General features: G+C 37.7%; 1 protein-coding gene across 4 annotated transcripts in view; it reads right to left on the bottom strand.

The window, feature by feature from the left end:
* Positions 1–13,493, bottom strand: part of PATJ (PATJ crumbs cell polarity complex component) — a 372,856-nt gene that overhangs the window by 214,301 nt on the left and 145,062 nt on the right. For all 4 annotated transcript variants that reach the window (XM_040470436.1, XM_040470437.1, XM_040470438.1 and 1 more), the window contains exons 24-26: positions 12,761–12,938; positions 7,303–7,413; positions 2,690–2,767 (exon numbers count right to left, since the gene is read on the bottom strand). In XM_040470436.1, coding sequence (XP_040326370.1) covers positions 2,690–2,767; positions 7,303–7,413; positions 12,761–12,938 — 367 coding nt within the window. The remainder of the gene's footprint in view (positions 1–2,689; positions 2,768–7,302; positions 7,414–12,760; positions 12,939–13,493) is intronic.

The raw sequence follows: 13,493 nt of genomic DNA, 5'->3' as shown, positions 1-13,493 counted from the left end.
AAAAGCAGATAGGATAGTACATAAATCCCTAGCCAATCTCATTCCTAACCACAGATGCAAAAATCCCAAAAGAAATAATGCCAGAAAAATTAATGTGCGAAAAAGATCATGACCAGATTAAGTTTAATTCAAGAATTCAAGATTGGTTCAACATTAAAAAAAATCTATTAATGTAAGTTACCACATTAAGGGATTCAAGGAGAAAAATACATTATACATACACAGTTATTTCAGTGAATGCAGATAATACATGTGATGAAATTCAATGCCAATGCCATTCGTGACAAAAAATTCTTAGCAAAATAAGAATAAAAGGGGATACTTCCTTAACCTGAAGGATTATTACAAAAACTTACAGAACACATCATATTCAATGGTGAAATATTAAAAACAATTTCTTAAGAAAAATTTTTTTAAGGTTTATTTATTTTTGAGAGAGAGAGGGAGAGAGTGTGAATGGCAGAGGGGCAGAGGCAGGGAGACACAGAATCCAAAGCAGGCTCCAGACTCTGAGCTGTCAGCACAGAGCCTGACATGGGGCTTGAACCCACAAATCATAAGATCATGACCTGAGCCAAAGTCGGACACTTATCCAACTGAGCCACCCAGGCACCTTTATTAAAAGCAATTTCTTAAATATCAGGAGGAAACACAACAAAAATGTTAGCTATCGTTACTTCTTTAGTAAACACAATGGAAGTTTCAGCAGATAGAATAAGAAAAAGATTGGAACAAAGGGGAAAAGAAAACTGCCTTTATCCACAGTGATTATTATTACCTATACAGAAAATCCAGAAATAAAAATTTACATAGTATTAGAATTTGAGATTCACATTCTTTTTTTAAATTTTTTTTTTCAACGTTTATTTATTTTTGGGACAGAGAGAGACAGAGCATGAACGGGGGAGGGGCAGAGAGAGAGGGAGACACAGAATCGGAAACAGGCTCCAGGCTCTGAGCCATCAGCCCAGAGCCCGACGCGGGGCTCGAACTCCCGGACCGCGAGATTGTGACCTGGCTGAAGTCGGACGCTTAAGCGACTGCGCCACCCAGGCGCCCCTGAGATTCACATTCTTAAAATTACTTTATGTACATTTATGGAGGACATAAAGACACTAGAAAGCTCTACATACAATATTTAATAAGTTTATCCTTAAGTGGTGGGTTATGGGAGATTTTATTTTTTTTGTTTCACCCTTTTGGTTTTCCCAATGTTCTGCACTGGATTATTTTATTTTATAAAAGAATAACAGTATAATGTTATAAGATCTCGAATAAATATGTAAAAATCAATTTTATGTCCAAACAAAAATCAATTTTATGTCTATACACTAGCAACAAACAGAAAATGCATTTTAAAATATTTGAAAACAATACAAAAAACAAAAACAACAAAAAAAATAAAGGCAATACAAAATCTAGGGGTATCTAGGAATAAATCAACTGAAATATTTACAATACCTTTCTGAACAAAATTATAAAAATTCAAAGGAATAAAAGAATATACAGGAAGATATACCATGTTAATGATTAATAAGACTAGATATCATAAAGATATAACTTCTTTACAAATTAATCTACCAATATGACACAGTTCCCATCAAAATCCTCAAAGACTTTTTTTTTTTGTGGAATTTGACAAGTTACAGCTACAATTCATATGAAAAAGAAGGACACAAATAGGTAAGACATTTCTAAGGAAGAAGAAATATGTAAAGGAAATTGCTCTACTAGAAAACAAGATTTATTATTAGGCTTTAATAATTGAGCTAGTGCAGCATTTGTACTGGGACATACCTGGGGAACAAAGAGAAAACTCAGAAGTCGACTCCCCCCGATAACCTGAGATAGGATAGAGGTTGCACTATAAGTCAGTAGATAAAAGAGGGTCTATTTTAAAATAGTAGGATAATTAGTTATCTTGATGGGGAAAAACGAAAATTACTCCCTACCAGATACCATATTCTAAAATAAATTGTAGATCACCTAATTCTACTAAAATAGAGGCGGGAAAACAGGAATGGATGACTGGTTCTGATCGATGGTAAGGAATGTTTTCTCAGAGAGATGACCTCTGAGCTTCTCCTTGAAGGATAAAAGGAAGAACAATGTGGGAAATGGACTTCCAGGCTGAGACAACAGCAAGATCGCTGTCCCAGAAAGTCCCAAGAGTGAGAAGCATTTTCTAGGAATGGACAGACAACCAGCCCAGCTGAACAGCAAAGAAAGACAAAGATGACAATGGATGACTGGTGCTTCATCATGGTTTTGCACCTGTTTCACTACTTTTCTGGCCTTCTTCATGGCCAGAACCAGTTATATTCTCAGGAAGGAAACATTATTAGTATGGTCCTTCTACCCTGATGCTAATTAAAAGACCATTCTTGGGGCGCCTGGGTGGCGCAGTCGGTTAAGCGTCCGACTTCAGCCAGGTCACGATCTCGCGGTCCGTGAGTTCGAGCCCCGCGTCGGGCTCTGGGCTGATGGCTCAGAGCCTGGAGCCTGTTTCCGATTCTGTGTCTCCCTCTCTCTCTGCCCCTCCCCCGTTCATGCTCTGTCTCTCTCTGTCCCAAAAATAAATAAACGTTGAAAAAAAAAAAAAAAAAAAAAGACCATTCTTATTAACTGCAGCTCAGATATGCAAGAAGACACCAAAACACTTTTTAAAGGTTTGAGAGGTTCAAGTTACCTTTTCTTTTTTTTCTTCGGTGTTTTGGTCCTGGTTACTAGCGATTATGTTGGCCTTGTTATGCACAGTAGGAACAACCTAGGACCACAAAAAAAAAGGGGGGAAGGAAAAGGGATAAAACATTTAAGTGTCACAGTCATCACACTATTTCTTTAAACAGTTAAAATCTTACTTAACTAAGTCTCTGACTTCATCTAAAAAGTAAAGACCTGAGAAGTAGAATTCAAGGCCAACAATACAATTTGAAAAATACTACAAGCTAGATAACCCCAAATATTGTGTGTGTGTGTGTGTGTGTGTGTGTGTGTGTAACATCAAAGAGCAGTAAGTTACCAAGCTGGTGTAGATCCACAAAGTGAAGACAGAGAAGACTAAAAAAGAAAGTCATGACATCGACTGTCATCCACACAGCTCAGTTTCCAAAATACAGTTTTAGGGGCAACCTATGTTAGTCTCTAGAACATGGGATGCACCATTTATTTGGTAGGTTTACCTTTTTCTTCACTGTACCCCAGTTCAAGTAGGTTATCTAGCACACTGTGCATACTCCATAACTATCTCAGCATCACTGTTAGCAGGAAGATGAATTATAAATCTAGTCGCAGTCCTGGATAAAAGCTCAGTAAGAGCTGAGATTGATCACTATTATCACTATACATAATGCTCACGAAGAACCCATTACATGCTTGCACTCAATAAATGTTTACACGTGAATGAAACAGCTCCATTTCATAGAAACAATTCTAATTATCGATGGTGCCAACAGCATAGATTACTTTTGTACTCACTTCTTCTTATAAAACAATCCATGAAACATCTTAGGAAAATACAACAGTTTTAGTGATTTTTTTTAAAAGGCTCCATGAATAACTAACACAAATAATTTTGCCATAGAATCTAATAATTAACATGAAGATTCTAAGAAAAAAATCTCCTCTCTCAGAAATGTAAAGAAACTGCCTGCCTTGGAATAATTTAAAAGCCAAAACATAACAACAACAACAACAACAAAAAACCCACCTCTGTCTGGATATAATTTAAAATTAAATTTTCTTCACCTTTACTATAGAGTCTAAAGACATAAATTAATTTTGGAATAAATGAGCAAGTCTCAGAAATGTTTCATTTAAATAAAAAACAATACTAATCACACATCAACACATATGTAATGTTTTGTATACGAACAGACACTGTGAGTGCTTAATATTTATACCTCTATTTATTTATTTATTTATTTATATTTATTTTTAAATTTTTAAAAATATTTTTATTTATTTTTGAGACAGAGACAGAGCATGAGCAGGGGAGAGGCAGAGAGAGAGGGAGACACAGAATCTGAAGCAGGCTCCAGGCTCTGAACTGTCAGCACAGAGCCCGACGCGGGGCTTGAACTCACCAACCGCGAGATCATGACTTGAGCCGAAGTCGGATATTCAACCGACTGACCTACATGGGCACCCCTATACCTCTATTTAATACACACCACAATCCAAGTCAGCGTCAAAAATTGGTGGGTCTACAAGCATGCACTTCCTGTCCTGAAGGATCTTAAAATATTTTGCCTCCCTGGCAAGTCAGAATACCTATCCACACTGGACCTACTTTCTCCCATGGGAAAAACCAGCTGAAGTTGAATAGCAGAAGCTCTGGGGTGGGACACGATGTCAGCTGCCACTCATAAGGTTTACTGTTTTTTTAAACAGCACAGAACTATATCTCTGTAAACATATCATTAGCAAGAACAAAAGCTCACCAGGATGACTGCATCCTCAAGGAAAGAAGACTCCATATTTCTTATGAAAAAACTACATTTTTATATGATTAATATGCAAATGTACCATCAGAAAAATTTAGGTGCCATTATGAAATAACGGTATTAGGGAAGTACAAATGGAATACAGGGAAAAAGAAAACAACACATGATAATAAACTTAGTGAACTGATGGGATGACCCCCAATTTCAAACAGGTTTGTTTTGGAATGTGGAAAAATAATATGAGATGCTACGGTGAAATGTAGTTATGTTAAGTCGAACAAAATTACCTTGGCATAAAAACTTTCTATAGAGGAGTGCAATATAAATCACGGGTTCTGGGGCGCCTGGGTGGCTCAGTCGGTTAAGCGGCCGACTTTGGCTCAGGTCATGATCTGGCGGACCGTGAGTTCGAGCCCCGCGTTGGGCTCTATGCTGACAGCTCAGAGCCTGGAGCCTGTTTCAGATTCTGTGTCTCCCTCTCTCTGACCCTCCCCTGTTCATGCTCTGTCTCTCTCTGTCTCAAAAATGAATAAACGTTAAAAAAAATATATATATATATAAATTAAAAAAATAAATCACGGGTTCCGCTCTCAAATAAGCATTTGCCCAATAAATTTAATACACACATTTCTTTCTAGGATGCTGAAAATACAGTTGAGAAATTCAGGAGAAAAAGCTTAAAAAGGTCACATATTGGTGATATGCCTAACGCATCCGTTAAAAGTGCAAATATAAAAAAGTAAACTACAACTCAAAGAATAAAAAAAAAAGCACAAATATAAACACCACTGCTCAATTCATGATGTTGATGACAATCTACATGTAACAGGGGCACTTGAGATACAGGGTCTTTGGGGGCGCTTGGGTGATTCAGTCAGTTGGGCATCTGACTTCAGCTCAGATCATGATCTCATAGTTCATGGGTTCAGGCCCTGCATCAGGGTCTGTGCTGCCAGCTTGGAACCTGGATCCTGCTTCAGATTCTGTGTCTCCCTCTTTCTTTCTGCCCCTTCCCCGCTCACACTCTGTCTCTCTCAAAAATAAATAAATATTAAAAAAAAAAATAGACAATAGGGTCTTTGATAGTCCCATTAGGAAATGACTTCTTTGGGGGTTTTGAGGAAAGTCTCAAAGTTTAATGAAAAGTGGTCAAAACTGATTAAGCATGTGGCTATATTTTCTACTCCTGTGAGGGTCAATACTATTTGCAACAACAAATAAGCCAAAGAGAGCGCCATTTTGCAAAGATATGAAACTTGATTTCTTTCATTGCCTCATTCAAACAGGAATCATTTTGTGTTGAAAAATGGAGTAAGTCATGGACATAATAATTAACACCATCACCTGAATATGTTCCCTTGCCTAGAATCAGAGACAGTTCAATGCTTGCTGAACTGAATGCACCATGTGGCAGTCTGCTGTGCCGCATCGGGGCTGAATGACTCGAGCAAGGCACAATGCAGAGAAGATCTTTTTTGAACAGTTGCAAGAAACTGCACCGTTTGTCATCTGAGTGAAAATTTCCACTTCAGCTCACCAGCAAAGGCTGGATTAAATGCTTGCTTGGCCTTTTTGGTTGACTTTATAACTTACTTAAAAGCTGTGAACATTTTTTGGGCAGGGCATTCACAAGTGGCCACATAAAGGTATAATTTGATTGGCTCATTCTAGCTCAAAACGGTTTCTTTAGAAGTGCCATTTGGCAAGGAATAATTTGGCCATTTTTCCTATTGAACTCAAGTTTCCAGAAATAAAAGTGATAGCCTCCACAACTTTCTCTTAGTGTAAGAGTTAAAAAGTAGCTTTCAAAAACTTTGATTCCAAAAAAGACTTCAAAAGTGGATTCCAAAAAATTTCAAATGGTATCAGAGGGAAAAGACTTTATTCAGTTCACCTCTGTCAGTCAGTCTTGGACTAGGAGGGATCATACCGCAATGCAGTGCACCACAGCAGAGCGGTGGGGTGAGCGTGTAGCCTACTGTGTGCAGGGAGGTTCAAGTGTGGCAAAGTGTATCGATGCCCCCCCACCCCCGCCCTCAGGGCAGCCAAACATCTGTCTGTCCGGTTTGCCACCCAAATACTATTCTCTGTATGCCCTGACATACAAAAGGTTGAAAAACACTGCCTTACTTATTGAAAAGCATTTTTAGAAAACATGCACAGTTTTTCTACTGTTCAAAAGTGCCTGTGTTTTGAACAGCTGTCTTCCATAAAATAAAGAAAAATAAACATTTCTTCCCGTTACAGGGCTTATGGGTGATATTTCTGCTGCATGTTACAATACAAAATACATACCCTGCCACTAACATTAGAGTTGTAATTCCATACCAAAAGAGTAATTTATTACAGAAGCAAGCGTTATGATTAAATACTGCTGGTTTTGAATTCGGAATGTCCAAAAGAACATACGACAATGCACCATGTTTGCATGCTTTAATAAATACACAGAACATGACAGTACCTCTAGAATGGTGTTATATCTGACCCTTTACGTTCAAAGTATTTTTATAAATAAAGTAACTGGCTCAGAAAAGTTAAGTAACTTGTCTCTCAGTTAGCAAAGCTGGTAAACAGGGAAATCAAGGAATTGAAAACAAGTCGGTTTGACTCCACAGCCTGTGACTTAAACCAGTGCAAGCTGGAATGACTCAAATTTGGCCAAACGACCACAATCAAAGAAAAAAGGGGAAAGTGAATAACTAAAGAAAATAACTAAATTTTTATGAAGTAATGCTTTCTCTGGGTAATAGTAGGATCAAAATGAAAATGATGTAGAAAAAAACACAGAGGAAAAGCTTGGTCTATAGATACGCAGAGAGTATTTTTAAACGCTTTGAAAATATTAACTTAGGCTTACTCTTGGAGTGGACGACAAGCTCTGAACAACGAACACCACAGGATTTCCTGCATTCTTAATGGCCTCGACTGCTTCTCTGTGTGAGGCATTCTGCAAATCTACTCCAGACACCTGAAACACAGAAGTCACTTCAATTAGAAAGGCTGTCGAGTTCACATATATTAACCAGCTATGAGAACAGCCAGAGTCTAATGAATTAGACCAAAGCCAAAAAACTAAGATTGGCCCATAAAAAGCTTTGTTGCTTTAGGAGAACATATTTAAGGAAAATAACATTCCGCCTTCAAGACAAGCGAATGAGACAAACATCTTAGTAACAATAGCCCTGGTTAAATACAATTATCCAAAATAGGTAGCTCAGTTCGTGACAGAATCCTAAGAAGCTTCTGTGCTGTGGTGTCACCTCTGCCACCAACACAGCACATAATTCTGAGTGGGGACAGGGAAGGGCGGTCTGGACTCTTCTCTTGAATTGAGAAGTATGATATTTTAAGCACACTGTCCATTATCACAATTGAGTAGCGGAACATCTCTCAAATGATGTTCAAAAAAGAACTATGAAAATATCCATGGGTTCTTTTACTAAAAGTGTTCTCTGTTCAGTAAATTGGGGTAAGTGTAAATAGCTCCTCAACATACAGATTTCAGAAAACCTAACATGCAAATGTCCATAATCTCCAAGAGCATTCTGTATTTACCATATTTAACAGAACCAGTTTTTCAAAACGATAATGTAACAAGGCCTTGGTAAATGCAGGGGTGCCTATGGTCAGCAGACAATGACAGTTTGTGAATACTTTTTCATGTTAAGGAGACCAAAGAAATCGGAATGTAGGTGGATAGGGATGTGGGATCAAGGTTGGCTTTTGTGTTTGAGATGGGAGGTATTATAGTAATCGTGGTGCAGTGGAGAGGAAATGGATATGAGAGAGAGAAGTGACACCTGTAGAAGTAAATCCTTGGACACTGAGGAGGGAATGACTTCTGTGCTACAAGTCAGGCAGGTTGGCTTTAGACAGAAGCACAAACAATTCATTTGTTGTTACAGATACAGTTAGGAAAAAAAAGATTTGGCATGCAGTGGCAGCAAGGGGAAGTTCCTTTTTGACTGCTTTCATTTTCTCCATGAAATAAAAAACAAGGACCATAAACTGAGCAGTTTAGGAGGTATGAAGGAGTTACCTCGGGAAGCAGGAAAATGAAATAACTAGGGACATATTACAGGATTGCAGGGCAGAACTAAAGACTCACTTGAGAAGGAGCTCATGAATTTTAAAATGAGACCAGACAGCACTGTTATTTTCTCCAGCCATGCCAGAGTCCTGAAATAAGCAAAGAGTTGCATTTAACTAGGATGTGGTTCCCCCAGACAAGTTCAGTAAAAGCAAAGGGGGTCCAAGGAGCTGGAAACGACAAGGATGATCAATCACAGAACCAGAGCAGAGTGAAGAGAAACCTGAACACCTCTGAAGCTGAGGGACACACAGGTAAGGGCCTGAAGGTATGAGACAGGAGCGTCGTATGTGAGAGGTCTGAAGGCAGGTGGGTCCAGGGGTGCCTGGGTGCTTCAGACACTTAAGTGTCTGACTCTTGATTTTGGCTCAGGTCATGATCCCAGGGTCATGGGATTGAGCCCTGTGTCAGCTCTGCACTCAGCATGGAGCCTGCTTAAGATTCTCTCTCCGTCTGTCCCTTCCCCTGCTTGCTCTCTCTCTAAAAAGAAATAAATGATTGGCAAAAAAATGTTTTAAATAAAAAAATAAAAAAGGCAGGTGAGTCTAAAGCACAGTGCAAAGTGGAGAGGAGAGAGAGGTGAGGTCAGGAAGGCAGCTGAAGGCACACCACACAAAAGCCACGGCAGGAACTTTGGCCTTTTATTCTAACAGACATCCGGTGGGAGGTTTCAATGCTCTGTAAAGCCTTTTCCCATCTGAACTCAGGAAGGATGAGGATAATAGTAAATGCATATAGAAAAAAATTTAACTGAAGCTTAAAAGCAATCACAATGGTTTGATGAAGTTCTTATGAATAACCTGATCCCCATGACATTCTACAATAAATGAGGTAGAAGCTATAAAAGAACCACTTCATCTTCCAGTAATAACCAGCTTCAGTTTCCCCAACACAGATTTCCACAGGGTTAAATGTGAATCCCTAAAGTTGGGAAGTTAGGGGGGAAAATGGAATTCTGTTACAACAAAAAAAATAACCTGAGTGTTTCTAAGCTGTAAATTTATAACCCAAAGTGTGTCCCATTCACACAAGACAGACCCATTTCTAAAAATTAAATTAAATTCCAATTTCCCACTTAAACAAATTCTTCTCTACATGGGCCTAAATCCTTTATGCAATTGTGCAATTGTTTCAAGGCAGAAAGAAATATTAAGCTTTACTTAAAAACAAATGAGTAATTCTCTTCATGGGAAAAAAGTAAACAAATGACTCAGTATGTTTGACAAAATAAAGATTCAAGTATTAACATTTCACATCTGGTGTGAGTTTAAAGAAATTTACTAAATCTGAGACACAACAGTGATATAAAAGTGTTGATGGATAAGTGAGAGAATACATTCATCTTACAGCAGAGAAAGATGAGGGGAAAACCCACAAAATTTAAGAAGATAAACAATGAACAATCCAATTAGGAAACAGGCAAAAGACCTGCACAAACATTTCCCTGAAAAGGACATATACATAAGGTGTGAAAAGTTCTTTATCATTTTCCATTGGGGAAACTCAAAACAACAATGAGGTATCACTATCTGCCCATCAGAATGTGCAGAATGAAAAACAGTGACAACACCAAATGTTGGTGAGGATGTGGGGAAACTGGGCCACTCATACATTGCTGGTGGGAATGTAAAATAGTACAGCCACTGGGGAAAACAGTTTTGACAGCTCCTTTCAAAACTAAAAATGGACTTACCATACAACCCAGCAATTGCATTCTTGGGCATTTATCTCAGACAAATGAAGACTTATTTTCACTCAGGAACTTGTATAGGAATATTTAGAGAAGCTTTATTCATAACAATAAGCCAAGAACTGGAAACTACCGAAGTGGCTTTCAGTGGATGAATGGTTAAACTGTGGTACCTCCACACCATGAAATACTATTCAGACGTAATAAAAGGGTATCAACTATTAATGGACACAACAGATTAAATGAACTTCAGTGAAATTATACAGAATGAAAAAAGCCAATCTCAAAAAGATACAGAATGCATAATTCCATTTCTGTGGTAATTGTGAAATGAGATAATTAAAGACATGGAGAAACACATCAGTGATTCCCAGAGGTTGGGGATGGGGGGATATGAAGAGGGGAAGAGGAATGGCTGCAGAGGGTAGCACAGGGGAGTCTTGTGGTAATATGGTTGAGTTTCTTGATTGTGGTGGTGGTTATGCAAGGCTACACATGTGATCAAACTGGAGAGCTATAAAAACACATACAGTTATACATCGGTGTGTGCCTAATTGGTAAGATGGAAATAAGGTCTGTGAATTATGCCAATATCAGTATTTTGGTTTTGCTATCGTACTATGGCTATAGTTACTGTTAAGGTAACATTAACATTGAGGGAGGCTGAGGGAAGAGTATATGGGACCTCCTTGTATATTTCTTTACAATTTCTTTCCCATGACTCTGTATTTCAAAATAGAAAGTTAAGGTGGGGGAGAGACCAAACAAAATACAAAACATATATTTAAAAATTAAGTTCAAATATATCAGTAATCAAAATAAAAAATTAATCCGTGCCACTTATTTACTAGAAGATTATCAATATAGATTTAATAAGACAAAATCCCTTATGTATTGCTTACAAAACATACAACTAAAACAAAATCACAAATAAGGGTGAAAATGAAGGAATGAAAAAAAACAAAAAAAACAAAAACCAAACCAATGTACCATGCAAATACTTAATAAAGGAAACCACACCTGCCCCAGAAGGAGTAATCCTTTTAAAATATGTATGCATTCATAATCTTCTAATGGATTCTCACTGCGTTCAAAGACAACCTTCCAAGCTCTCTGTGATATGGCTTCACTTTACCTCTCAGACCTTTTCTCTTCACGCTCTCTTGCTCCCTTTAGCTACATTATCAGTGCCAGTCTGCTTTCTGCTCCTTCAACACAGCCAGACAAACTCCTACCTCAGAGATTTCGCCTTTTAATTCTCTCTGCCTGGATCCTTCTTCCCCTATACATCCACACGGCTCATTCTCACGCTTCCTGTATTTGCCTCAGTATCATCTTCCATAACCAACCTATCAGTTGCAATTACCACCTCCATTCCTTATCTTTCTGTTCTATTTCTCCATAGACTCTACAATCTAACACTCTACACATCACTTATGTAATATCTTCCCTACTACCATGTAAATGCCGTAGGAGTAGGAATTTTGCTCATTTTCTTCACTGCCATGTCCCCCGTGTGTTTGAAATTTTCTTGTCAGTTTCAAAAGCACAAATGTAACCTAATATTTGTATATACAGAAAGGTTTTACACAGTTCTTTGCTTTAATACTCACAATAATGCTATGGGTCTTGAATTCTCATTTCCATGAGAATAAGGTGCATTTAATAATTTGTCCAAGAACAAATGCAAAGTAAACAGGGCAATCAAGACTTCACCCCATGACCTCCAGTGCTCTTTTCACTTTATCAGAGCTGAAGCACCAGGGCTGAAGTTTATCATCATAAAGCAGGTGTCACAAAGAAGCAGATGCTGGGACTGAAGATATGGAATATGAGGTCATCCAATAAATGCAATGCAAAGAAATGTGTGAGGTTCAGACCTCAGGACATTCTCAGTGCCTTGATTGACCTTTTAAACTCTGCTCTGCAGACCTGCCACATGTGAACAATGGATCCGCCCCTCCCTCCAATGGAATCTGGGAGGATGTGCGTGGCTATTCCACTGACACATATTTATAAAAGGTAGAGCTTGTTCTAGGGAATCTAGTCAATAATATGGTAACAATGTTGTATGGGGACAGATGCTAACTACACTTGGGGCAAGCACTGCGGAATGTACAGAATTGTCGAATCACTATGTTGTATACCTCCTACACCTACAAAAATTAATGTAACATTCATTCTAGATCAACTACACCTACAAAAAAGAGAATATTAGAAATTTTTTAAATGATGAAAAAAATTACAACTTGTCAGACTGTGGGAGAAGCACAATGCTCATCACCTGCCTCATTCTGTTAAATGGTAGAATTTTTTTTTCAGTCAGCTGCGCCTTTGTGCAGCATTCTGTATGCTACCACCCTGATGTTATAATTATATACATACAATTATGCAAACAACATACAAACTAAGGCATGGGAAGAAAATACACCAATTGTACATACATATACCCCAACAATGAAGGGAGGACTTCTGGTTAAATATTACTGTCTTAAAGCAGGTTTCAAACGAAAACAGAATTTTAACATCATTTACCTCAAGTATTTTATCTCCTGTTTTAAGAGCATTTGTTTTTCCTGCTGGACTGTCTTCTAAAACTTGTTTGATAAATATACCTTTAAGTTCCTCTCCATTCTTCAGGCGTTTTATAACAGTTTGTCCACCAACAATACTAATACCAAGGGACACATCGGGTTCTCTGAAAATCTCAACACTGTAAAAAGAAAATAAATTCACTCATGAATAAGTTAGTATAACTTGTTGCAATGTCACTAGAAGTGTTCACTTTGTACCATATCCTTGTGACTCATATCTTATATGAATATATTTTTACAAATGTTATCAAAATTGTACCTCGTTCAAAAATTCTAAGATATTTTCAGTGATTTGTGGCACATGTGAAAGCCTGAATTTGGAAAAAGATTTCTAAAACAATAATTACACCTCTTAATATTCTTAATGTTCACAGCTCCTACCACAATATATTTTCTGTAGTTAGTTCTTTTAATCTATATCAGTAACATTAGCAAAGAAAGAAGAAAGTAACAAATGGGTGAAAAAAAAATCAAGAAAGTCACATATATCATTTTGACAAAAACCACAAACTTTCATAATAAAATAAATTTCTGACCAAAAATCTTGTTACCCAAACTGTTTTTTCCAGTCAGCAGGTTTAACCTGTGGTTCTTTAAGTGGAGGACAGATTTTGCTCTTAAGGCTGGAAGTTGTTCTCTTTTCTTCCTACCTCCACATCACTTTATTATTTATT

Source organism: Herpailurus yagouaroundi, unplaced genomic scaffold, assembly GCF_014898765.1.
Source record: "Herpailurus yagouaroundi ecotype Mexico unplaced genomic scaffold, PumYag 77, whole genome shotgun sequence".
In the NCBI taxonomy this organism is placed as follows: domain Eukaryota; kingdom Metazoa; phylum Chordata; class Mammalia; order Carnivora; family Felidae; genus Herpailurus; species Herpailurus yagouaroundi.
The sequence above is the reverse complement of the archived record's forward strand: the minus strand, read 5'-3'. Positions and strand labels throughout refer to the sequence as shown.